The sequence below is a fragment of the Rhipicephalus microplus genome, chromosome X, assembly GCF_043290135.1.
Source record: "Rhipicephalus microplus isolate Deutch F79 chromosome X, USDA_Rmic, whole genome shotgun sequence".
NCBI lineage: Eukaryota > Metazoa > Arthropoda > Arachnida > Ixodida > Ixodidae > Rhipicephalus > Rhipicephalus microplus.
The window spans coordinates 133,887,469-133,914,546 of record NC_134710.1 but is presented as its reverse complement, the minus strand read 5'-3'; the positions used below and the strand labels follow the sequence as shown (position 1 = coordinate 133,914,546).

General features: G+C 42.1%; 2 protein-coding genes across 5 annotated transcripts in view; both read left to right on the top strand.

The window, feature by feature from the left end:
- The window catches only part of LOC119176513 (peptidase M20 domain-containing protein 2), a 28,516-nt gene extending 15,983 nt beyond the window's left edge, over positions 1-12,533 (top strand). Inside the window, exons 4-6 of the mRNA XM_075877763.1 lie at positions 5,303-5,444; positions 7,837-8,079; positions 12,059-12,533. Of these exons, the coding sequence (XP_075733878.1) occupies positions 5,303-5,444; positions 7,837-8,079; positions 12,059-12,357 (684 nt within the window). The 3' untranslated portion in view covers positions 12,358-12,533. The remainder of the gene's footprint in view (positions 1-5,302; positions 5,445-7,836; positions 8,080-12,058) is intronic.
- A 1,587-nt stretch (positions 12,534-14,120) lies between these two features.
- Positions 14,121-27,078, top strand: part of LOC119176514 (neuralized-like protein 2) — a 30,659-nt gene continuing 17,701 nt past the window's right edge. The window contains exons 1-3 of one of the 4 annotated variants that reach the window (XM_075877761.1): positions 14,146-14,289; positions 16,148-16,219; positions 25,537-25,939. In XM_075877761.1, coding sequence (XP_075733876.1) covers positions 25,558-25,939 — 382 coding nt within the window. In that variant the 5' untranslated portion in view covers positions 14,146-14,289; positions 16,148-16,219; positions 25,537-25,557. Of the gene's footprint in view, positions 14,290-16,147; positions 16,220-17,049; positions 17,069-23,787; positions 24,373-25,536; positions 25,940-27,078 lie in introns of those variants that run through there. The other 3 variants (XM_075877760.1, XM_075877762.1, XM_037427837.2) reach the window with 3 other exon arrangements.

The following is a 27,078-nucleotide window of genomic DNA, read 5'->3' as shown; positions in this document are numbered from 1 at the left end:
CGAGACGACGTCCTTTTCGCTTGCCCTGACGAACCCACATCCGGTCATCTGGGCTACTCACGGACACTTGCCAGAGTGAGCGAGAGGTACTCTTGGCCAGGACTTTCGGCAAGTGTCAAGAAGTACGTCAAGAGCTGTCGGGAATGTCAGCGCCGAAAGCAACGGTCTGTTAAACCAGCTGGTTTGCTTCAGCCCATTGAAGCACCTTGCACGCCGGTTGACCAAGTCGGCATAGACTTGGTCAAACGCCGCCGTGGCCTTGGTGAAAAGTTACTGAGCTGGTACTTTGGCCCATATAAAGTGTTGCGCCGTGTCAGTGCTTTCAGACTCAACACCGCAGGCATAGGGTAGGACACGACCGAGGTCGGACGTCGTGCATGTGTTGCACATGAAACCATTTATTGCGCGTTGTTCATAACTATTTCTTTATCGTACACCGTTCTTTGTGTTATTTATTTTTGTGAACTTGCTTCTTCGTTCATTGACTTTTCCTATATTGGCACGCTCTTTAATTTCTACTTTTACCTTATCCGAATTTTCAATTTAATATTTTTTTTTCACGTGCCTATGCTGTAATATCAGGGTGGGGCTATGTACTTTTCTTTCCCTCTTTTGCGACTTTTTTTTTTGTTTTCGAAAAGGGGGATAATGCCACCCACACATAGTGGGTCTACTGGTAGAGCGGCTCTCAATCTGGAGAAAAAAAGAAGATCGCGTGCTTTTCTCCGCTCGAGAGCCAGCCACTACTGACGCAACGCCCTAGAGCTAGCTACTCGGTGGCTTAATAAACCCCGCAGTACTTGTGATTCATTGAGACAATATCACTCATTAAGTATTTGAAAAATAAATGAATAAAAACAAGAATGTCCTAAAAGTATTGTCATGCACTACGGGGGCAGTGACAAGAAGTGTCTGATAGATCTGTAGAAAAGCCTCATACGTACTTGTTTAGACTACGGGGCAGTAATCTATCATTCCACCACACCAAGTGCTTTGCAGATGCATGATCCTGTCCATCATCTAGGCATTCGCCTATCTACGGGCCCTTTTCGCACTAGACCCGTAGAAAGCCTTTACACTGAGTCGAATGAATGGTCACTCCATCTGCAGAAGTCCTATTTATCATTCGCATATTTTCTGAAGGTTAACGCAAACAAGAAGCATCCTTCACACTTAACTGTCAATGACTTGTCCACTTGTACCCTTTTTTATAACCGTCCTTAACTACAACAGCCCGAGGCATGCCGTGATTATCATGTTTGCACCAGTCATATACCTTCATCATTAATTCATGTCACATAATACCAAATTCGGTATATGTGAAGCTAGCGAAATGGTTGCGAGCGCGCTATGAGCGTAGCATGTAATCATGTTTCACATGACACGCATGTGAATGTCATGATTATCATGTTTGAACGTGTCATTTACCTTCGTCATCCATTTACGTCATGTTATACCAACTCTGGTATATGTGAAGCTAGCAAGTGTAAATGGAACTCGTCAGAGTTGCATTGCGAAAATTGGGGCATACTATTATACTAACGTTACGTGTGACTCTTTAATGAAAATGTAGTGTCCGATAATCCTTTTTCAAAATAAAGTGAGAAATATAAAGCTCACACCGAGCTGCATATTTTACATGAATTTAACGTCGCAGAGGATTTTCTATGTAGATAAATAAACCTAAATAAATGCTTCTAGACGAATTTTCTAGAGACTGCCAGACTTACTACACGCATGTCTGACTCCAAATTACGTGCTCGACACTTTCAAAGTCTCACATGTGGGACTTTCCACCTTTCCACGCCAGTTTGCGCTATTTCAATAGCGCAATCAGGCATCAGCACTTCAGATATTCGAATATAAATCTCCACTAATGTATTAATATAAATTTCTAGCACAGGAAACCACATCAAAAGGCACAGTATCTAAGCAATTAATGAGCGTTGATTCAATATTTCAGTGTGGTCCCGCCGAGGTGGTCTAGTGGCTAAGGATCTCGGCTGCTGACCCACAGGTCGCGGGTTTGAATCTCGGCTGCGGTGGCTGCATTTCCGATGGAGGCGGAAATGTTGTAGGCCCGTGTGCTCAGATTTGGGTGCACATTAAAGAACCCCAGGTGGTCGAAATTTCTGGAGCCCTCCACTACGGCGTCTCTCATAATCATATAGTGGTTTTGGGACGTTAAACACCACATATCAATATTTCAGTGTGAGTAGAAAAATGTATGTACATTATACATATTTGCTACTAAAATGAAGTGGCCTGTCTGCAGTCAGCGAACATATTTTGGGATATCTCTTTCTCAGTTTTTATCTTTTTCCTTTCTCCCTATATTTATCTTTCTCTTTATATATCTTTCTTTCCCTACCTCTCTTTATATTGTTCCCTGTAGTCGTTCTCTCACCTTATATATTTTCTTTTCTTTCGTTCCTCTCGTTTTACTAATCTCTTTCTGTCTCTATACTTATTTTCCATCCCTCCTTTCTACCTCATCCATACTTACCTTGCTCAACCCCTTGACATTCTGTACTAAACAATTGAGGCTATGCTATACGCTGCTATAGAGTGCAGGCATGTTGCAGAAAAATGGTAGCCAATCATTCCCTCAACATCCCACTTCATTAGAATGGCCACTCAGCTTTTTCGATATCTTTTTAGTTCGCTATCTATACTCTTTCTCTCGCCCATCAGAGTCATTGCATTCCTCGCTGGACAAATCGGTGCATGTGTACTGAGAGTGAAGCAGAGAATGTAGTGGAGGACTAAGAAAGTGCACGCCGGTTCATGATGATATTTTTTTTCTTCAACACGCAGCAAACCTCGAGCATAACAGCTCTGCTGTAAAAGATCTACAGTTGCTCCCGCACATGGTCAGTCTCGATGTCTTTCACTTCCCGGCACCCCCGTTGGGTGCCTTGAAGTGAAAACCAGGATGTATCACAGTGACTTGACAGGCGAGCGTTCAATTTGTTTGCCTTACGCGGTCGCCCGTCCACCGTATTCTGCATTATGTGTTGTGCAACGTTTCCAGAACCGTTTATAGTTAGTTGGTGCTGTGGGCATACACTATTTGAATATCAAGGAACGTTTACAGAAGAAACACTGTGCCCTCTGCCATTCCTTCCAAAACGTAATGAGTTGCCATTAAAGTTCCAACGATCCGAAAAGGAACGGTGGTGCTCCTCCATTCCTCCCAAAAAGAACTAGTTCCTGGAGCGTCGTTCCTTGAAGCGCCATTGTGTACCACACTGGCTTCCACCATTCGAAGGTTGTAGGTTCTGCCCCTGTCCGCAGCAAGTTATCTTTTCATCCACTTTTCTCTCTTCACATTTACATTACAATTACTTAATAACATCTCCTATACTTTCCTTGGCATCATTGTCTGTCAGTTCTCATTAATAATATTCTTTCTAATAAAGTAAATCAGTCCTTAAATTAATGCTTCTTTCTTTTATTCATAGCAAGGGTCTTGTGCTGGCATACTTAGTACATTCAGGTGGCATGAGAACGATTATTAATCAGCTGCCAGCTTGCGATAGGATCACGTACTTCGTGACAAAAGTACGCAAAAATTTAGTGTCCCACACTTGCACTATGGCAACAAGCGGCGCTTACTGACACTCCCACGTTTAATGCACATGCATACCGCAAGTTCGGTCCCTCCCCACCGCAAGTTATCTTTTCATCCACTTTTCTTTGCTCATATTAACATTAAATTAACTTAACAATATCTCTTATACTTTCTTTGGCATATTGCCCCGCCGCGGTGGTCTATTGGCTAAGGTACTCAGCTGCTGACCCGCAGGTCGGGGTATCGAATCCCGGCTATGGCGGCTGCATTTTTGATGGAAGCGGAAGTGCTGTAGGTCTGTGTGCTCAGATTTGGATGCACGTTAAAGAACCTCAGGTGGTCTACATTTTCGGAGCTTTCCACTACGGCATCTCACATAATCATATGGTGGTTTTGGGACATTAAACCACACATATCAATCAATCAGTCATTTATTTGGCATAATTGTCTATCAGTTCTCATTAATAAATGTAGTCGTTGGATATTGTTACGTTAATAATTTACTTGGCTCTTTATAGGAATGTTGCGGCACCGTTGTATTAAATTGTACAGCCTTGTGCTTGATGACAGTATTCTTCAGTTAGTTTCCAACTGTAATGTCCGCTAAAGATGTTCAGCGTGAAAAGGTCTTTAAAAGACTGAGTATCTTACAGCAGAGCTCCTCTAGCTTTTTGCTTGTGACTGGCATTATCTTTTAGTTACTAAAATCATATTCTTGCCACAATGTTTATATTGAAGACAGACCTCATTGTGTGAAGCTTCAATAGTTTCTCTCAAAATTGTTCTGGGGCCATTGTGTTCTTGAATATGCAATCTTTCATAGCAGGTAGCCAATAAGCTTTGAAGTTGCAGACTATTGCATCCTGATAGCTCTGTGTGCTTAATTCTAGGGGCATGTTAAAGAACCCTGGGTGGTCAAAGTTGATGCAGTGTTGCCCACTATAGTGTGTTTTATTATAATTTTTCGTCAGCAGCCGAGCGCTGACCTTCTGGTCAGCGCTCTGTTACTGACCTGAAGGTCGCAAGTTCAACCCCTGCCGTGGCAGTCGCATTTCGATCGAGGCGAAATCGCAGAGGCACACATGCTGTGCGATGGCAGCGCACGTTAACGAACACCAGATGGTCAAAATTTTCGGAGCCCTCCACTACGGTATCTATCATAATCATGTGGTGGTTTTGGAGTGTAAAACTGCAGCTGTTAATTTAAAAAATAATTTAATTAACTATATTTTCGGCCTTTTTTTGCCTGCTATTGTCATGTAGCACATGATATTTTGACAATTAGCCGGCAGTTCTGACCAATAATTCCTCGCAAACTACCTAAAGACATGAAATCTGCCAGAACAAAACCATCACTCTGAAGGAGCAAAAAATGAGCCCTTAAATTCCCAATCTTTCTGTCAACATCGTGATTTTGACACATGAAACCCCAGATATTACTAAACATAAATGGCTAGTTGGGGACTTGTGCTTTCAAAGCTAATAGGGTTGACACTGCATTGAATAACATTATTCATCTCATGTCAGTGTAGAATTACACATGTAATGTAACTAAATCTTCATTTTTATGCATCAACTTATGCTGGATATTACTTTAACAATATTTGTTTTTTAAAATGTGTCTTCACAGGCCAGTGGTAGTGTATCGTGGAAAACACTCGTTTACCACTGATTACGTTTCAGAGGCTTATCAATATACATTTCTTTGGTCATTCTTTTTTTTTACAGATCAGTGTAACATACCATGGAAAACCAGCACACTCATCGGGTGCTCCTTGGGATGGGATTAATGCACTGGATGCAGCAGTCATGTGTTACAATGGTCTGTCATATCTTAGACAGCACATCAAGCCAAACTGCTTTGTAGGAGGTATGCATTTGTACTTGATTTTGGGAATGTATCTGGATTCATAATAACTCAAGTAGAATATTTCCATAGTACTTAATGTCAACATTCAGTGCAGAGCATTTTAATAGCTTATATCATACCAGCTTTTGTTTTATGGCATTTTTATCAGTTTTTGTTTTATGGCGTTGGGTAGATTTAAAAAAATCAAACAGGCCATAAAGAAAAGTGTATATTTATATGAAATCTCTTTAAAAAATTTCTCGCTTAATACTGCTGTTTTCTTGCTTAAATTTCAAAGAATGTATTCATTTTATTATCTTTCAATGTATGGTAGATCATTAAGGCATAATATGGCAGTGCACATTGGGTGTAACGAAAAACGTGAAAACATGAGGACAACACAAGTGCTGTGTTCCTTTTGTTTTTGTGTTAATCGTTTCACCCAGCATGCACGCAGAGTGCATGAAGGTCTGTGTGTTTAGTCGTGGAAGTGATCGGCTGCTGTGTATCAATCATTTAGGGGGGGGGGGGGGGAAGCAGGAGGAGGGGCTCTTTTGACTTGTTCAGGTGTACCTCACTGTAGGGTGTTGATAGCATAAAAGTGCACTTTGCTACTAAAAGTAATTTGACAGTGATGTATATGTTAATAAGTATAAAACTTATTGACAATAGGGAATGGAATATGGATCTAGTTCTCTATATGCAAATAAATCGGGTATGACAGCAGCTTTAAACGGATGCACAACAATTTTTTGCATCTTAGTAAAGTACAATATCCCAATCACAAAAACACCACTGTTGCTGGAACACTTAGCTTGGTAAGCGAAAAATTGCGGGAAAAGCAAATGCGGGTGAAGATGCCACCATGAGATTTGCACACCAAACGCCGTGACATCATAGATTTTTAAGGCGCCTCGTAAGTACTACGTAGCTTCTAATCGATAAATATGAAGCACATTGTCATTTGTGGCTGCCATAGAACTAGCTTTCGAATTTCAGTCAGAAAATTTCACTGAGCTACTGTCATGAAAATATGAAAAATGTATTTTGAAATTTTTGAAGTTCAGCATGGAGATGTCGGCACGAAATTTGAGAATGAAACTTCAACTTTGGTTTTCTCTGCTAATAATGAACTCATGATAGGGAAACATATGGCATTAGAATTCTTAGAGTGCAGTTCATCAATCTAAATCAATTCATTATTTCTCTTAGTGTCTCTTTAATTTCCAACATTTTCAACATGTTATTTTTCAACCACTTGGGTGTCTCTTCGGTGAAAAGTGGTTAAAAAAACCACTTGAGAATGCCTGAGGGCCCACATACATGGCAGCAGTTAGAAAATACAAGCTTTTAACAAATATAGTGCATTTATAACTGGAGAAATGAACAAAAAAAATTAGAAGAGCATTATACAAATAGAGCCCTGGTACAAACTACTGCTCTATTTTTTCGACTCTTTGAAGGGTCCCAAACAGTGATTTCTTTAATTGTAGAAGTGGTTAAGATGCAATATTATGAATTTTTATGCACCATAATTCAAGTAAGGCTCCTTGAATTTGAGGGAGCTACAAATACTTAGATATTACTCAACTTATTCGCCAATCTGGCTGAGTGGCTTGGTTAATGGGATATCAGTGCTCAGGGCAAGGCTCCAGCTATTGTGACTGCCTGCCAGTGCCTCCTTGAGCTTTACATCACCAGATGCCACAATAATCCTGGCCTCAGGCCACTCCCGCTTTTTTTCTGGTAAGCCAAAAATGTTTAAAAGCTGTTTGTGGACTATCTAAAGCTTTCTGTCAGGAATCTCTTGCAAATTTAAATACAGGAACTGTGGTGGTAATGTTCTGGCATTGGCCCACCGTGGTGGTCTAGTGGCTAAAGTACTCGGCTGCTGACCTGCAGGTTGTGGGATCGAATCCCGGCTGTGGCGGCTGCATTTTCAATGGAGGCGAAAATGCTGTGGTCATGTGTGCTCCGATTTGAGTGCACATTAAAGAACACCAGGTGGTCGAAATTCCTGGAGCCCTCCAATATGGCGTCTCTCATAATCATATGGTGGTTTTGGGATGTTAAACCCCACATATCTATCAATCAATCTTTTGGCACTATGCGGGGGCCTCCTCCACTCAAATCATAGGATTGATGGAGTAATGAGAGCTTGATGCTCAGGCATCATTGTCTGTTAGTTCTCATTAATATTGCACTCTATGCAGGGCACTTCCATTTATCTGCTAGCAATTTGAAGGCCTTGCTCTACCAGCTTGTGTTTGTATGAAATTGTTATAACTGTGTTAGAGTCACTATAGTATGATTGAGAGTTATAATCATTTCTCAAAATTCATACATTTTAAAGTAACTAGAATAGTGCATTGAAATTAATATTATGAGTGTTGACTTTTACTTTTGTGTGCAGCCATATTTACTGATGGAGGTGCAGCAGTTAACATTATTCCTGAACGCTCTGCCATGGACATCTTGTACCGTGCTCCAACTGTGGGCATGATGACTGAATTGCGCAAAAAGGTCATGTCCTGTGTATCTGCTGGTGCTGAAGCCACGGGCTGTACCGTGGAGGAGACGCGGTCCTTTAGCTTCAAGCCAGTTGTTACCAACTCTGTGCTTGCACGTCTTTACAAGAAGCATGCTGAATCGTTCGGTATGTACTTGTTGTGTTCTGATAATGTGTTTTAGAATAGCATCACTATTTTTAATTTCACACAAACAATTACCTATATGGTCGCAAAAGTAAAATTCGGATGCTGCAGTGCCGAAAAGCTAACCATATTATGATTATCAGTTGCTTAAAAGCCACAGCAAGGCCACGTGCCTGAGTGTTCGTTTTTCGTATAAAATATCTTGTGAGCAAAAATTTTGCAATCGCAAATAATTTAAATATTGTTGTGCCATGCCGTAATTATAGAATTTAATAAAGAAACTTTTTTTACATAATAAGCAAATGAAAAATGTTGTTCGAAAGGTCAAAATATGACATTGAATACAAATATTAGAGAAAACAGGTTTTTGGATATTGAATGCACAAAGTTTCTAATTTCTGAACAAAAGAAAAGGGGGAAAGGGGAAGTTGGGAAGTTTATTTTATGCAAAAAAAAGGGGTTATTTACGTTATTTGTGCATGGATGTAGTGCCATTTATTTTACGCCCAGTGAACTGAGTATGGTAACTTGTAAATGAGGATATAGAGAGCAGAACTGCTTGTAGTAATCAAGTGCATCGTGAAAGCTGTAGTAAAAGCAGTGAACAGCACATCACCATTTCTACATTTGGTGTTGTGTTTAATATTGAACAAAGAATCATGATAGCATAGCACTGCACATTATTTTAATGAAAGAATGCACAGCATATGGATTGTAAGGTATCTGGTTCACAAGTGGATTGATATCAGTATATGGCAGCATGCACTCTTTTGGCCTGCCGATTTCAGCGGTCAGTGCACTACAACAGTATGTTCATAGAAGTAATTTTGATACCAAGTTAACTAATAAGGTTTTTCCAAATTATAAAGTTTTTCCACCACCAAGTTCACTGCATGACTTTAGCTGCAGGGAGTGTGAAGCACACTGAAATGAAATTTGTGTACAAGCATGGGACCTATTGTGAGACCTTTTGTCTATTAAAAAAAAATTTGAGTCACCTTCAAACATGTTTGTAAAACTTTACAGAAGGAGTTAACACTATCAATGAATTAAGGGGGGATGGATAGCACAGACACGTGTGCAACTGCTACTGTCTATCATTGTTATTTTTAATGCAAACTTAACACCATTTTGAAAGTTGATTGAATGGGGATTTTACTAGATGTTTTGTGAAAAGGCAAAAAATATGAAGCCATTCTAAAAATTTAAAAAAAATTATTTGACTGTTTTTATTTTTGTCATAACGATTTTCTATGTAAAATGATAAAATCTCCTATGGTTATTATGAGTGCCCAATGTGTCCTGAACGAAAATAATTGTAGGCATGACTATTCTTCAGTTAAAAGTATAATTGTTTTATGACTAGAACTCTAGGGCATTTTTTAACGAAGAACATTCGTAAAAAATACTGTTCTGGTGGCATCAGCATACTTTTGCTTCAGAAAGAGTGCATGGTATTCAGAAAGGAGTTACTAAAGTTTGAATTTGATAGCTTCAGCGGTTACAGAGAAAATGTTCCTTTTCTGACAAAAATCGGTGTTCGCAGAAAAAGCCTTTTAAAGGTCGAGTTGCCGTGGTGCAGTAGAGGGATCAGGCGTGTTTGAGGCTATTTTCAAATGCTTTCCACTGTGCGTACAAACTCGCCACTTTGTGAAAGCACTTGTAAGTAGTGCTCGAATATTGCGCCATTAAAATTGAAAAATCACAATTTCAGTCGTTTTCGCCCTCCATCCCCCTTTAAAGGGCCAGTCAACAGGCTCAGACTCCCCCCCCCCCCCCCCCCAAACAAGCTCGGTAATTCATAGAGTAGACCGTAGCGATCACTTTTTCTAAATATTACAGAGCTGTGTGCTGTGCAGAACGGCCATTTCAAAAAACCATTCTCGCGCTCCTTTCTTATGCCTGACCAATGCTCCTTGCACGCACAGTGACAACTCGGTAATTGGTGACGTGACGCAGCACGCAGCTTGTCGATTGGTCTAAACTATGTCTCAACACGCAGTAGTGAAGTCAACTACAGTTCCTGTTTCCACCCACAGCTACGACAGAGCTATTCAATCATACGAGTTGGGAAAATATTCATAGGCTCTATGCATCGAAATTGGGACACTTCACTGAACATGTTGTTGGGAGTGAGCAAATTGTTGCGCCACCTGTTGATCAGCACACCCACTATTAAGCGCATTATTTGTGTGTTGTGTTGCTGCTCTCAGATAGCGCGACAGTCTCCTAAAAAAAAATCAAACTCTTGAAAAATTGGGCCAACTTCATGTCCCGGTTTTCGAACACAGTTTTGCTGCAAATCGTTGTCAGGTGCAAATCGAGTGACTCTGTTGCAGAGAAGCATTGGCACCAGGTAAATAGTAAACAAAAGAGGCATCGCAGCAAGCGAAAGTGCATTGTGACTGATCGAGTTCTCCGATCATGTCAATTGCTGACGTCTTGTCACATTGCTGAAGTGGGTTTAGTCACGACGATGGGCGACTCCTTCCCCTCCCTCTGAAGGAGAAGAGTGGCGAGGCCATGTGAAAATTTGAAACCAGCTGAACGCGATGTTCTAAACTTGTAACTTCCTTAATATAGCATGTATTTGCAAAATTCTTGTGGCAGCATGTTCACAAAGTAAAAGTGTACATATTTCTTTTTACAAAAATTTTTAGACCTTGGGGTTGTTTACTGGCCCTTTAAGCACATATTCTATTCTGATGGAAACATGATGCCTTTATCTTGGCCAGTCGTGCCCAAGATATTTTGGTGCATTCTTTTCTTCTTTTTTTTTTTTTTTCAGTTTGCCTACACGATTGTTCAATGCTCACAAATGCTGTTTGCACAGCCATCTACTACCAGTGCTGGCAAGGTTATTTTAATGCGTAACAATAATTCACAATTCTGTACAAATATTCCTTCCTTAGTGCGTACGCTTTGCTTGCTTTTGCCGCTACCACGAAAGTGGTGGAGAAGAGAGCAAATACAAAATAAGGGAAAGTGGTAAGAAAGAACAAAAGGGGGCTATCATGATAGTTGGGAGGGTGGGGTCAAATGGGGTGAGAAAAGGGGCAAAACATAAATAAAGGGAAAAAAAAATACTGAAGAGAGTGGTGGCTATTCGGGTTGTATATAGCTTCGGTTGGTGTTGACTGGGTAAAAAGTGCTGGACACTGCTTACATGATGTCGTTGTTTATTATTTTTTATTCAAAACTGTTGCTGTTTAAAAAATTTACAAGTAAATATTCGAATTGAATATGAAACATATAGCAAGGAATGTTCAATTCATACGGATAATTTTGAACTTTCACATATCGTTACAAATAAAGCTTTTGTTATTAACTGTACAATGCTATGTTTACCAACAATTCACAGGCAACTAATACAGCAAAAGCCATAGAAAAATTTGGCACATTTTGTCAGGCACACGTGTATTAATGGCCATAAAGACCCGTTAAAAGTTGCCATAAAAGTTAGTAGGTCACTTCAATGAACAAGCATTTCTTCATAGCCGGGGCAGACAGCTTGCACATACAAGCACAGATACTGCCTTTAAATTTCTGTGCGATAGCTCAAGCTGAAAATTTATGGTGCACTGTCGTCATTCTTTTCAAGGTCTTGAAGTACATTGCTGGGTGATTGAAATGTGACATCCCTTACTCATGGCTAGTGGCGCTTTTTTTACCAGTGTTGGGAGCTAGGGACATTAAGCTGATGAGTTCAAGTGTACGATAAAAACAAGAGCCATCATGGTGCATAATGACTGCATGTGACCCCCTCAGCGATCGCCCTGTATTCTTCAGTGACTCAGATGTGCTGGCCACAATATGGTCCAATTCTTGCATGTCAGTTAATAATCCCTGTACAATAATTACAGCACATAAGCGCTGAAATAGTCTCGCTCTATGCTGCAAATGTTTTTATGGAGGGGGGTCTTTTTTTCTGTACCACAATGCAACTTGTGCTCTTACCTGAAGTATCTCTTGCTTTCACAGGTGTTAAGTTTGATGATGGAAACCATGAGGCCAACCTTTTTGTGGCTTCATCTGACATGGGTGATGTGTGCCACACAGTTCCAAGCATTCACCCTATCTTTCGCATTGACACAGCTGGACCAAACCACACAAAAGAGTTCACAGATGCTGCAGGCCATCCATCTGCCCAGCCACCAACACTAACTGCTGCTAAAGCAATGGCTTTAGCATGTGTTGACATTTTGCTCAGCCCAGATGTGCTCATACCTGAAGCTAAGGCAACATTTGCTGTTGATATGAAACGATCATATTGCAGCTGATAATTATCTGCGAAGTCTACCGTACACCATATAGTTGACATAGCCTGCAGTGAAAAATTCACTTATATACATTACATATCTATTTACAAAAGTGCTCTCTAGTGTGAGCAATGTTCTTTTAAGGTGAATTGTGTACTGTATTGGTTGAATAAAGTTATGGGTTGTTTGTTATCAAACTTTTGTGTCTTTAATTCATTTCATGACATGTACAGCTGCGGCCACGTCTGTGTAGAGCACGTGAACAGCCGATTATCGCTCTGCGGGGCAAAACATTGGGGCAGGCTCTGACGTGGTCAGCCTGATAACTAGGCCATGCATGCCCCTGATACACCACTTCAGAGCCCGAAACTGCCTCAAGATTTTGGCCCGCAGAGCAAAAACCAGCTGCTCGAGCACTCTACAGAGACGTGGCCGCGGCTGTACACAGTGAATGTACATGGCTTCCTGCTGTGTTTTTAGTGGCATCGTTCTCACCAGGTGATGTTTGTGCTACTGTTTTGTCAACAAGTTAAACAGTTAAACAAGGTCATGTTGCTGAAAAAAAAAAAAAATGAACAGGAACTGAGGCAAGCATTTCTGTGCTGTGCCAAAAAAGAAAAAAAAGGTATCTTTTTTTTAAAAGTGCATCTTCAAAAGTTTCTACTTCTACCTCATGACATAAACGATTAAATGATGTGAACGTGAGTCAGAAAAGATGTTGACACAGTTATTTTGCTGCATTTATATAGGGGTGAAATGCAAAAACATGAGTGTTAATAAAGTACAACAGGTTGTCTAAATAAATCCAGCACCTGCCTCTATGGGTTGCCCTTTTATGACATCATGGTTTTGGTACATGAATCACAAGAGTTTAATATTATAGCAGAGCTGTTAGGCTCAAGGTTTGCCTTGTGTTGTAGACAAAATTTTATGATCGTAAAACAGCCTGCGTTCAATGACTGTCCGTGCCCTCTGTACAGATGGTAAACAAGAGATGTTCGAACGTGCAGCCACTAATCGTTGTTGGCTGCCTGTGTGTTCTGTTGCTAATTTTTACTGAAACAGTGTGGTGAGTGGAGGGATTTTCCCAATTTATGTGACACATATGTGTTACAGGTGTAATTTCTACAGGTTCTCATACAGTCCGTAATTCCCATAGTAGTGTGCACCTAATTAACATACAAAAGTGCTGTGGTCCCTAGAGCAGTATTAAAAACAGACGTGAAATAAGATTTTACAGTGAACGACATGTTTGGCAGGCAAACAAAAGTGATTGCTTTTTCAACTTTCTTTTGCTGCAGAGACATGACAAAATTATTTTGGCATATATTTTGGCTTTGGATTGGATTGGATAAACTTTTATTTTTGGATAAACTTTTATTTTTGGATAAACTTTTATTTTTTGGCTTTGAAAACTTATTTTTCCTTTTTCCTCTAATTCTATTCGATCGGTAAGTGCCATATTTGGCACAGTATTCGATTCAGTGAGGCAATGCACTATATGACACGATCAATATTGTCCTATACAATACAGATATAAATAAAGCACGGTCTCTGAGATCATGCAGGAAAGTTCTGCTGTGCAGGATCTAGGTAGTGTTGGTGGCTTCTGAGACTCTTCACAAAAGGCTGAAGACCGAGCGACAGCACCCGGCCATTTTTTATAACATTTTATAAGCGTGGTGACTTGAAAAAGTGTGTGAGGTCTGAACAATTAAAGTCGGTATTTATCTTTTTCAATTAATTTTTTTAACAGCTGACACACTCCAGCGTAAGTTAGAAGTTGTTATTAGGACTAGAAAGTATAGCAAGGCACACCAATGTAAACAGGAAATTGTGAAAAATAGCCAACTTGCACATAAATGTCAGCACTAAATAAAGCACTCAATTATGCCTGAACAGAGGAAACAATTGTTTTGTTCTCTTTGACACATCATGCTGAGAGCACAATCGGTAAGATTTTGTTTTTCAACCATGGCTGCTATATCATTTGCCCATGTGCGTGGCGTGCCACATTTTTCTCAAACCTATATCTTCATTAATACAGTCACGAAACATTTGAAAACTTTTTTTTTTATATTCTTCACCTATTGCCTTTTCTTTAGCAGTGTTTTCGGGGACTAGTTTGGTGGTAGCCAATAAGTTGCCGTCACAGATTTTCACCGATAACACTGGTGAAGTTAAGTATGTCAACTACATTTTATCTCAAGGGGAATAAATCTACCTCCATACATGGATACTTCTAAATTAAATAGTATATAAGTGGAGATTCTGAGACGAAATTGTGGTCTTTCTTACCGGGTATGGACAAAAGAAAACTTCTAGGTGAATTGCTTGGCAAGCAAACAAAGATTCATTAAATATTTTTTAAATTAACAATGTTAGGGTGCCTACACTGATTAGACAATTATAGCTAATGGCATTGGCAAGCTCATAAGAAATCAGCTTTTTACTACACGCTGGTCCTGAGGGTTTCGCCCTGTTCTGTGCAAGGTGCTGAAACTTTGTGGGTGTTGCAACTGCCATTTGGTGGTGTGGTATATGAAGTAAATAATCTGGAAACAGAGTATAGTTGGAGTTTCTCCTATTAATCACTGCAGCAAAAGGATTAGCTTTCTTCTCCCACCAATAATATTTTCCCAATCCAAATATTTAATTATAAAAATCAAAGGTGCTAAAACATTTAATAACCCTTTCACTATCATTTACAGTTATAGCCATCATGAGGAGATATTGTACCAAAATGACCGATGATGACCATACTGATCGTCATCAACAAAAATCGGTCCTTTGTGGAATCAATGGTGACTGTACTTGTTACAAAATCATTTCTTGACGATAGTTGGCCGCACTTGTTCATGGCATGCCATTTGTGTCTCGGCTTTCATTTTATTACTAGTATGTTGGTTGTATTTACATGTAGTGAAGACACCTTCAGGTTATGTTATCCTTTTTTATGCAATTAATGAAGTGAGGAAACACCCATGAATTTAAAGAAAGTACCAATTATTCAGAAAAAAAAGGCTCTTTAAATTGAATGAGAAAAAATTTGTCAAAAAATTTGGTATGTATAAGTGAGAAGGTTAATTGGGAAAAGGTAGAATATGATCAAATTCATTCACCTGTTGCCCAAGTAGCTTGGTGAAATTCTGTGATGAAACAGCTAAGAATTAATCAATATTTATGGTCATGAGTCAGAGTTGACAGGAATTCTTATTAATTAGCAGAGCATATGTGTGCAGATATCCAACTTGGTGTACATAGGCATGAAGTATATTTGAGTTGGGAAAAAAAAAAGAATAATTTTGAGTAATACCAGCAGAAATATAATTTTTATTGTGAAGTTAGCACACTTGAATATAATATAGACTGTCTTCTATTCACTTAACCTTGCTCTATAAAAATTTCTACCTTTCTAGTAAAAAGTATGGTGCCATACTGCATAGGCATGCACACAGGGGGGGGGGGGGGGCAGTCATTCCTTCTAGTCACCTAAGGGGAGTGGGGTGCTAAGTCAGCCCCGTACATTCATATAACAGGAAGAGGGATGCTGCAACAAACACAAACTTTCAGATGCCCCCCCCCCCCCCCATCCTAAAGAAGAACCCTGCATAGGTATGCATATGCCATATTTAATTCCATTTTTCCCTCTGCATTTTACAGAAGCATAGTTGGAACCGATGCTGTGCTTTACCAGTGCATGTGAATATAAAGATGTATGGTAAGGTGTGATGTATGCATGCATGTTAGTGAAAGGCAGTGCTAAATGTGGCTCTAGTAAAATTTCCTGTTGCCTTTCTTTAATGATCAGTGTCCCAAGCCTGTCAAAATAAAAAGAAGAAAAAGAAAGGTAGAGGTGGGATCTAGGGTTGTGTGACTGTTGGTAAGTTTTTTGCCTTTGGCACTCTCTGTATATATGCTATGCATGTATGATTTCCTTACTCTGTCAGAAAAATTCAGGCTGTTTTAAGAAATGGCCGGAATATGGGCACAGCACTTCTTTCTGTCAGCACTATTTACAGCAACAAATTTAGATGATGGGTGGGGTGAGAAAGTGAGGTGTTTTTCTATCTTGTTTTTTAAGATATAGTTTCATAACAGCTTTACCGCACGGCCCGTGGGGAGAAGAAGAGGGCTCTACAAGTCAATTCCGGCCAAATTTTTGCTTTAGGTGGCTGTTAATTTATACAAATATATATGCAATTAAAATACTCATATTTAACTTTTAAAAGTCAGATAAGAAAATGGTGTAAGAGATCTTCCATTCTAATATGTGCTCTCACTCCCCCTTTCCCATAAGCTTAAAAAAGAAAGGGTATACATTTCACAGAGTACCCCCGACATATTTTTTTCTGTACATATGAATTGCATACTGCTGAAATGAAGCATGCATAATTGTAAATACACTTGCACATTTTGACAAAAACAATGGTGCTTGACTTATTTGGTGTACCTTGTATATGCAAAGTTTGTTCCGTATTTCCTCCCTATGCCCAAGCTTCCCATGTGCTTCTTGCAAGCCTTACATGACCATTAGTACCTTATCAGATGCACAGGTTTATAATTGCATGAAAAAAAGTTCAGAAAAAAAAGTTCAGAAAAAATTTTCTTTTGAAATATATCAAAATATGCAGCCTAGGTGAACAAATTGACTTTGTATGAACCCAGCCACCTCTTAATTTTTTGACAGGAAAAAAGGAAAAAAATTGAGAATGATATCTTCAGCAAAAAGGTAATATATGTGTGCACTATAATAAATTAATTGATCCTTATTTTATTTCTGCTGATCCACATTTTGGGCATAATGCTGTCTTCACTGGAAAAGCAAAATAGACATTTGTATGTGTTGTGTGTATACATATACACATGCAGAAATTGAATATATTGTGAGCGCTGACTATGTACTTTATCTTCATCTGTATGACAAAAACCATTGTAGTGATCATTATCATAGGTCACGCTGGCTGGGTCTCTTCTGGCTCATGCGTCTGGATTAAAAAGATAACCTGGTTACTGCGTGGTCTCATGATATATATATATATATATATATATATATATATATATATATATATATATATATATATATATATATATATATATCACAGCGGCCGTCCCTCCATCCACTTTTTGGGGTTTATATGGGAATTTAGAAGTAGGAGCGTATTTCCGTGTTTTAACACAATATTAATGAGATAACGGAAATACGAGCCCTTAGGTATACACTTCTCTCCCTTATTTCATTGAACGAGGGTCTCGTAATGGCAGACTTGGCGTGTTTAGGTTGTATAAGGGGGACAATTAATCAGCTGCCCGCTCATAATAAGTTCACGTGCTATGTGACGCCACAGTCCCTTAATGACTCTGGTGACGCCAAGCATGCGAATAAGAGTGTTTTCACACTCGTTGTTTGGCTTATAGATGGCGCTGACTGTCACTCCTACTTCTAAATTGACATATAAACCCCAAAAGGTGGATGGAGGGACGGCCGCTGTGATAGCTCAGTGGTTAGAGCATCGAACGCGTTATTCGAAGGTCGTAGGTTCGATTCCTGCTCAGGGCTGGTAATTTTTCATCCACTTTTCTTTCTTCTTATTTACATTCCATTGGTTCTAATAACTTTCCCTGTACATTCCTTGGCATTACTGTATGTTATATCTCATTAATATTGTGTTAAAACCCGGAAATACGAGCCCTTAGGTATACACTTCTCTCCCATATATATATATATATATATATATATATATATATATATTGTTACGCCTGAAGTAGGGGTACGGGGGTTTATTGAACGGAAGCTGGGATGGCGAGGCCGCACCGGATAAAACTGCCGAGAGATCTTCTTCTTCCCAAGTCCACACTTCTATTCCCTCTTATCAATCCGGCACATACACGTCGTAATATTTCCCCCTTCGCAGACGAAGCGCACCGCGCGTTTCATGCATCGTCCCGCAGTCTAAAAGCTTTGAGGCGAGCCACATGGGTAACCTCGGTCTTGGTTGATCGTCTCCCACTAGCTGTCAGTCGTGCTATTTTATAATCTACTGCACTGAGGCGCTCAAGGACAACGAATGGGCCAGTGTAGTGGGCGAGAAGTTTTGTGGACAAGCCACGCTTGCGGATAGGCTTCCACACCATTACAAGGTCTCCCGGTTCATATGTGACGTGGCGGTGCTTGCTGTCGTAGCGGAGCTTTGAGCGGTCTTGCGATGCTATAGTACGCAGGCGGGCAAGACGCCGAGTTTCTTCTGCAAGGCATAGTGTTTCAGCTAATGAAGGATCGTCATTGTCATAAAACGAAAAGATAGTGTCCAGGGTATAACGAGGGGGTCGAACGTAAAGAAGGAAGAAAGGGCTGTGGCCGGTGGTTTCGTGTTGGGCAGTGTTGAAGGCATACGTGATGAACGGTAAGACGTCGTCCCAGTTCTTGTGATTGGACGCCACGTACATTGAAAGCATATTCACCAGTGTCCGGTTCGTTCGTTCAGTAAGGCCATTCGTCTGTGGATGGTAAGGTGTCGAATGACGAAGTTCCGAGCCACACATACGGAGCAGTTCCTCAACAACGTCTGCCGTAAACTGACGGCCGCGGTCGCTTATTATGACGCGAGGAGGTCCGTGGCGCAGTATGATAGAGTGCAGGAGAAAGGAGGATACTTCGCCAGCAGTCGCAGATGGCAGGGCGGCCGTTTCGCAGTAGCGGGTCAGGTAATCGGCGCACACTACAATCCAACGGTTGCCTTTTGCCGAGCGTGGAAAAGGGCCCACGAGGTCAATGCCAACTTGCTCAAAGGGAGTGCTGGGAGGCGTCACAGGCTGTAGAAGTCCAGCCGGAGCAGTCGTGACTGATTTGTGCGTCTGGCATTGAGTGCAACTGGCCACGTACTGCTCAACTGACTGGCGCATGCGTGGCCAGTAAAATCGCTCCTGTGTACGAAGGAGTGTTCGCGTCATTCCCAGGTGACCCGAAGTTGCGTCGTCGTGCATGGCGCGCAGAATGGAGGAACGGAGTGTGTGCGGCACCACCAGCAAGAAGCGGGAACCCGTGGCCGAGAAGGTCCTCTTGTAAAGTAATCCTTCACGAACGCAAAAGCGTCCGGCCAAAGTGGACGCTCGTGCTTCAGCAAATAATGGCTCCAAGCTGACATCCTTCCGCTGTTCATTTTCAAAGGTGGTCTTGTCCGGGAATACTGGAGTCACTGACGCAATTAGGTGATCGAAATTGTCGGCATCGCAAAGTGTTGTAGTAAGCGGCATCCGCGAAAGGCAGTCAGCGTCAGCGTGCTTCCTGCCACTCTTGTATGACACCGTGAAGTCATACTCTTGCAAGCGGAGGGCCCAGCGTGCCAGGCGGCCAGATGGGTCTCGGAGGCTTACAAGCCAGCACAAGGAATGATGGTCTGTGACCACTTGGAAGGGACGACCGTACAGGTATGAACGGAATCGCTGTACAGCGAAGACGAGTGCCAAACATTCTTGCTCAGTCACTGTGTAATTCCGTTCTGGTTTACTTAAAGTTCTGCTGGCATACGCAATGACATGTTCCTTTCCACTGTGTCGTTGTACTAGAACTGCACCTATGCCAATGCCACTGGCGTCAGTATGAACTTCGGTCGGCGCCGAAGGGTCGAAGTGTCGGAGAATGGGCTGCGATGTGAGTAAGAACTTGAGTTGGTTGAAAGACGTCTCACAGTCATGTGTCCATTCAAAGCTAGTACCTTGACGTAGCAGACTGGTCAAGGGGAAGGCAACGTCGGCGAATGCGGGAATAAATCGGCGAAAGTACGAGCACAGGCCTAGGAAGCTGCGAAGCTCTTTCGTTGAGCGAGGTGGTTTGCACGCTTTCACAGCTGCTGTCTTGCTCGGGTCAGGCCTGATCCCATCTTTGTTCACAAGGTGCCCAAGTACTAAGGTTTGTCGCTCGCCGAAATGACACTTCTTCGAATTAAGAACAAGGCCAGCGTTTCTAATGCATTCCAGAACAATGTCCACGCGTTCGTTGTGCTCACGAAATGTGCGCCCAAAGATCACGATGTCATCTAGGTAGCACATACAGACGTTCCATTTTAGGCCACGCAGAATGGTATCCATGAACCTTTCGAATGTGGCAGGAGCATTACATAATCCAAACGGCATCACGTTAAATTCATAAAGTCCGTCTGGAGTTATGAAAGCAGTCTTTTCCTTGTCCGCTGGATGCATGGGAATCTGCCAGTAGCCTGAACGTAAATCGATAGACGAGAAGTATGACGCCGAATGGAGACAGTCCAAGGCGTCATCAATTCGTGGAAGAGGATAAACATCTTTCTTCGTGATGGAGTTCAAACGGCGATAGTCGACACAAAATCTCCAGGTACCGTCTTTCTTTTTCACAAGGATCACAGGAGCTGCCCAAGGGCTCGATGATTCTTGAATGATGCCCTTTTGGAGCATTTCACGCACTTGATTGTCTATTATCTTGCGCTCGGACGGCGATACTCGGTACGGTTTTTGTCGGATTGGCTGTGCTGTTTGTGTATTTATCCTATGGCGTATACGAAATGGAGGAATGGAAGGCGTATGGTCACTCTGGGAGAAATCAAAAACTTGCAAGTACTTTAACAAAACGTCCACAAGCATTCTGCGCTTGTCGGCAGTCAGCGCCTTATCAACCATAGGTAAAACTTTCGAACTGTCTGAGCAGGCGGTCACTTGTTCATCCCGTCGAACGTCACTGAGGACAGCTACTGTTGTTGGCGAGTATTCTTTAAACGACGCTAGCTTAAGTCCTCCTGGTAGCAGCACCGGTTCGTTTGAATAATTCGTTGTCCAAAGGTCTGAACGACCTTCACTCACTGAAACTATGCTGTGGGGTACCAACGTGTTCTTCTTTATACAACTTAGATGGAAAGGCTCCACTAGCGCGTCGAAACTGGTCTTATTGTCGTTAATATGCGAAGAAGCTACTGGAACGCGCACAGCACAGAAGGCCGGGATAACGGTATCTTCATAGACTCGGAGCGCACCGCTTTCCGTACCCGAATTCTCGATAAGTCCATGAGGAACAGCGTCACTTATGATAACTTCGCCATTTCGACAGTCTACAGTGGCTCCGCACATTCGCAAGAAATCTATGCCTAGAATGATGTCATGAGTGCTCCGCGGAAGAACCGTGAATTCTGTCACAAACACTTGATCACTCAGTAACACTGCCGCGGTACAAACACCAATCGGACACAACGAGTTGCCGCCCACGCCACAGAACGTTATCGCTTTCTCCAACAAAAAGGTCACCTTTCTTCCCAAACGAGCTTTGAACGCAGCACTCATGATCGACACAGCGGCTCCAGTGTCCACCAAAGCCATCGTATGTACACCATCAACAAAAACTTGCACTTTGTTTTTAAACATAAGCACCGGTGGAGGTATCTCTTCTTGCAGCGAATCACCAGCGACCTCACCCCCAGCGGCCGCGCTGCCTAGTTTTCCGGAGGCGGCGAAGGGTAGCGGCGCCTAGGAGACGGCGACCGATTGGAGCGAGGGGCTGGCGGGGGTGTCAGACTGCGGTCAGAGGCTGGAGAACGGTTTCGCAGCGGCCTTGGTGTCTCGTAAGATGCGCTTCCAGGGAACGTTGGTGCTTGTGCAAAGTCGGACAGGTGGGATCTCGGTGGCCAGTCGTACCTCGGCGGCTGCCGGTAGTTACAGTACCTGGCAATGTGGCCTTCGACGCCACAGTTGTAGCAGATGGGTAGGGGTCGCTCGCCGAACCACTGCTGAGAGCGCTGGGCTGTGTAGGGTCGCCTAACCGAACGGGGTGGAGCAGATTGCTGAACGGGAGCTGCGCGCCTCTGTGGGGCGGGGCCGGGACGAAGACGTTGGTCATACCGCTGGTCAGACGCGAATGAGTCTCGGCGTGGCCACGAAGCCCTAGCTTCGCGAACGTCTGTCACACATACTGATGGTGGCAGAGGAGCGAACGGGGCCGGGTAGTAGGATGAACAGGTAGGCGTATGGCGGATGGTGTCGTGGAACAGTGTGTCTTGTCGCTGTAGTTCTTCCCGCACTATTGTCCGGATAGTAGCGGCAAGGTCGGCGGGCGGGCTCACGTCGACGCTGGCGACCGTTGTTACATTTGCCAGCCTACCAAATTTCGGGGCAATACGACGGGTCTTTAGCTTCTCAAAAGTACGGCAGTGACGTTGGACGGCGGAGACGGAAGTGAGGTCTTCCCTGCCTATCAAAAAGTTGTAGACGTCCTCTGCTATACCCTTCAGAAGGTGGCCGACCATGTCCTCTTCAGTCATGTACGGGTCTATGATCTTGCAGAGCATCAGGACCTCCTCTATGTAGGTGGTACACGTTTCTCCAGGAGTCTGAGCTCTTTGAGCCAACGTGCGCTCCGCGCTCTTCTTTTTTGAATCAGAGTCGCCGAAGCATTTCTTGAGCTCTTCAGTGAAACGATCCCACGTTGTTAAGGAATCTTCGTGGTTTTCGTACCACATCAGAGCTGTTTCCGTGAGAAACAGCGCGACATTTCCCAGTTGGTCGGTGGCATCCCAGCAGTTGTACCGGCTCACCCTTTTGTACTGTGTCAGCCACGCATCCACATCTTCTCCTGCTCTTCCCGCGAACGGGCGGGGTTCCATATAGTGATATCGAGGTGCAGCTGGCACTGACCTTTGTGTGGTTGAGAAGGCGTGACCTTCGCTCTCGGCCATGGCAGTTGGTGTCGGTGGCAGACCGGCAATACGACGGCTCCGGCGAAGTTCGAACAGCTGTGGCTCCGTGGTTCGTCGACGTATACTGTACCCAGCACCTCCACCACTCTGTTACGCCTGAAGTAGGGGTACGGGGGTTTATTGAACGGAAGCTGGGATGGCGAGGCCGCACCGGATAAAACTGCCGAGAGATCTTCTTCTTCCCAAGTCCACACTTCTATTCCCTCTTATCAATCCGGCACATACACGTCGTAATATTATATATATATATATATATATATATATATATATATATATATATATATATATATATATATATATATATATATATATATATATATATATATATATATATATATATATATATATATGTGTGTGTGTGTGTGTGTGTGTATCATCAAAGCACTTAGATAAGCAAAGTGGCATGCATATGCACACCACAAGCAGAGCAGCGCTTAATCTCCTTTTCTTTTCGTGTTTTTCCCCTTGCCTTCCGGTGACGGGCTAGCAGACGCCCGCGCGTAAGGGTCTTTCTTTTGTGTCTAGCCTCGCACGTCACCGGAGGGCTCTTTGTTATGCAAATAAATTATTATTATTATTATTATTATTATTATTATTATTATTATTATTATTATTATTATTATTATTATTATTATTATTATTATTATTATTATTATTATTATTATTATTATTATCTGTTTGCTTTTTTAATCAACATTACGATCGGCGACAATGATCTACGATAGGAAACGTGCGCACTAATATGACGCAGAATCGGCTTTATTTATTGGAGTAGTTCATGTGGTTTATTTTTTGTATTAGCTTAATTTCGAGTATTTTTTGAGAGCGTCTAATTTATAAAAGGCCGCATGCATCTTCCTGCGTACTGAATTTCGCGCGCTAAGCACACCGGTCGATTGCAGCGCGCTTCACGGCACCATGGTTCTTGTTTGGATACACGGATGATGCCGATGATGCTGTAGCAGGTTGGAGCTACTGTAGCAGACTGTAGTGTTCTGTGACTGCAGCTGTACCTGCTGAAATCTAAACCAACCGCGAAGTGCAGGTGCACTGTGCTACCATCGTTACCATGTCCTGTGCGTGCTACTTACCGGGCTGCAGAAATTAGGCGCCTTCTTCCTCTTCTAACCACTTCCACCACCACCGCCAACATCATGGTGGGCGCGTCGGCAGTGCTGCTAAGTCGTGGCAAATGCGGCTAAGGCTGGTATTGTGGCCGGCGTGACACGCAACCGAGCCGAAGAACCCCGGAATGCATGTCCGTGCCAGCAGCAACGACATCTCGTTTGGCGGGACTATGAGCCTAGCGACAGAAAACGAAGTGGGTATCTTCTCTAGCGAACGCAGGAGTTTGCATGTTGCACATATTCGCTCATATATCTGTCTTGGTATTACTTCATAGCAATATATCGACGCCTTTGCGCGCCAGTTTCATTATTTTCATTGCGCTATGAATCGAGGTGCTTTTCGCGCAGTCCTCATTTGAATAGATACCAGAAGTGACCTACGAGAAAATTGTGATCAGACAGACGTCTACAATTAAGCTTATGGTCTTTCCATTGAATGTCAACTTTATGCTATATGCAATTGCGGGTAATTGTTGTGGGGTACTCGACGAACGTTTCAGCAATCATATATTTGTGACAGCATTCGAAGCGCCTTTTTAAATTCTAATGAGTTCAAATGTGATTGGTGAAATTATTTGGAGAAACGAGTACATGTTGCATTAAATTCTGTGTGCAGCACGAGGCAATTGTATTTGAATTTGACCTTTTTGGCTGTAAAGTTTCATTCTAGTGGATTTCTGCATCTGCAGCCTGCAAAGATATTGGTACTTATCGGCTCCAAGAAGCTTGATAAAAGATCCCATGCCACTGCGCTGCTTCTCAAGTCCATGAGCTTCAATTATACACTACCTATGCAAGCAGATTTTGGTGTATAATTGGAGTGGCAGTGCTCAAAACAATCATGTAATGTGAATGACAGATAAAATTAAGATGTTAGCTGAACAGAAGTGCACCACTTCACACATATCCTGCTGGACAATGACTGTGTGCACAAAAGTAGCATGCGGGGTATGCTGCCTGGAAGATGTTTCCTCTTTCCACGGTGTGTAGTTTTACCCATGTAGATTGAGCCAAAAGAAGAACAGCTAAATGATATGTATTCTTGATGGTAGTGCAGGCTAAAGACAGAGACAACAGAAAAGGCACACTCGTCACAGCACAGTGCTAACTTTAAAGAGCAGATTTATTTTTTTCAGATCCCATTGATGCATCGGTAGATCATTCAATGAAAGTTTGCACTATGTCAAATGCATCTTTTCTTTTGCCCTTGTCTTTAGCCTGTGCTATCATCAAGAAGAATGCAATACTAATGAGCCCACATTGCCATTCTCATTTAAGTTATATAATTTATTGCTTCATTGTGTATTAAAGTGATTTGTTCAGGTGAGGTTATAATGGTGCACTGTATGCTTTTGCAGGTAGAGTGCAAGTGGAAGGATATGCCAGATGGGGCACCCACTGTGCCTGCCAGTCGATTTCACAGCTACCACGGGCGTAACCTCATTTTGTGCGACAACAACATGGTTGCATACCGCAAGACAAGCTTCGCCCATGCTTTGGCGTTCTCTGAGCAACCACTGCTTCCTGGTGAAATCTTCCTCCTTGAGATAGCACAAAATGAGCGAGGATGGAGCGGCCACATGCGACTTGGCCTAACACAGCATAACCCAGGTCGCCACTTCCCACTGCCCCAGTATGCTTTGCCAGATTTAGCCAACATGGGCCGCTCCTGGGTTTTTGCCATTCACAACTCTGAACTAGACTCCGAGCATCTTGGCAGCTCCCCTTATGAACGACTTGACCCTTCTACCTCAGTTCTAGGTACATGATTCTTTGATCTCTCTGTATTGCGTAGGTGCGTGCATTATAGCCTATTTATGTTTAGTTGGTAGGATAGGTCATTGTTATTTACTTGGGCTGATTTCTGATTTTGCATTCTTGTCACTAGATGGTGCTTAATAATTCTTAAGGGCTCTTAGTGATAGGCGATTGGGGGTGTAAAAGACCAAGAAACTTAAACCATAGTTTTAGCCTTGAGAAATAACATTTTGTGTGGAGAAAAGTTCCAATCTCTTAAATGAGCTGCAACATACCCATCAGGCATGCCCCATGTGGAGTAGTGTCCATGTCCATATTCAGAATTGTCTTCAGATTCTAGTTATTCGTAAGAGTTTATAGCCAAACCTTTGATATGTAACATTTAGAAAGAAAAACCTTTTTCCTGTCTTTATGCTCTAAATTTTCCTTCATATATCTTAAGTGATTGTTCAGTTTCTTCAAGCCAGATGTGTTTCCAACAGCATTTTTTGATGTGTTTTAGAGTGAGGTGTATAGGAAATGCCAGAAATTTCTACTGGGAAGGCTGGTTGTATTAGTACACCTATAAGGGAGCAAAAGTGCCCCCTTATACCACTGGCTTGGCCGAAATTGAATGTATCAAATTGAGAAACCATTTCTTTTTGTTCAGGTGGATGCAGGTTCATTAAACTGGTAGTACAAAGATAGGTTCCAACTTTGCAGACCGTAAGGATGGTTAGTAAAGCTAATACTGATGGATCAGTAACATCAATATTATTGTGCGGAAAGAAGCCTCATAATAATCATAGGTACCGACAAACTGTCTCATGTCTCCACTAGAGCCCTTGTGGCTTTGTTGTTTGTATTGATGCTCTCCAAAGTTTCTTCTTGTGAATAGGGCAGCCTTTGGTAGTCTCTCTAATCAAATGGCTAGCCTGCATTATAAGCCACTCTTACTGAAAAATGGCTGCAATGTATTTGCCACTATTTTTGTTCCGTGTATTGGAAATGCAGCTTTCCATCCTTCATTATAGCATTTTCAACTGAGTGTGAGCTAACCTGCACGTTTAACTCATTGGCCATCTATGCTATGTGAAGTAGGTACTTTACTGTTAAAGAAAATGCCAAATATTGAACAGAATAAACGATCTAACAAGCAAGAC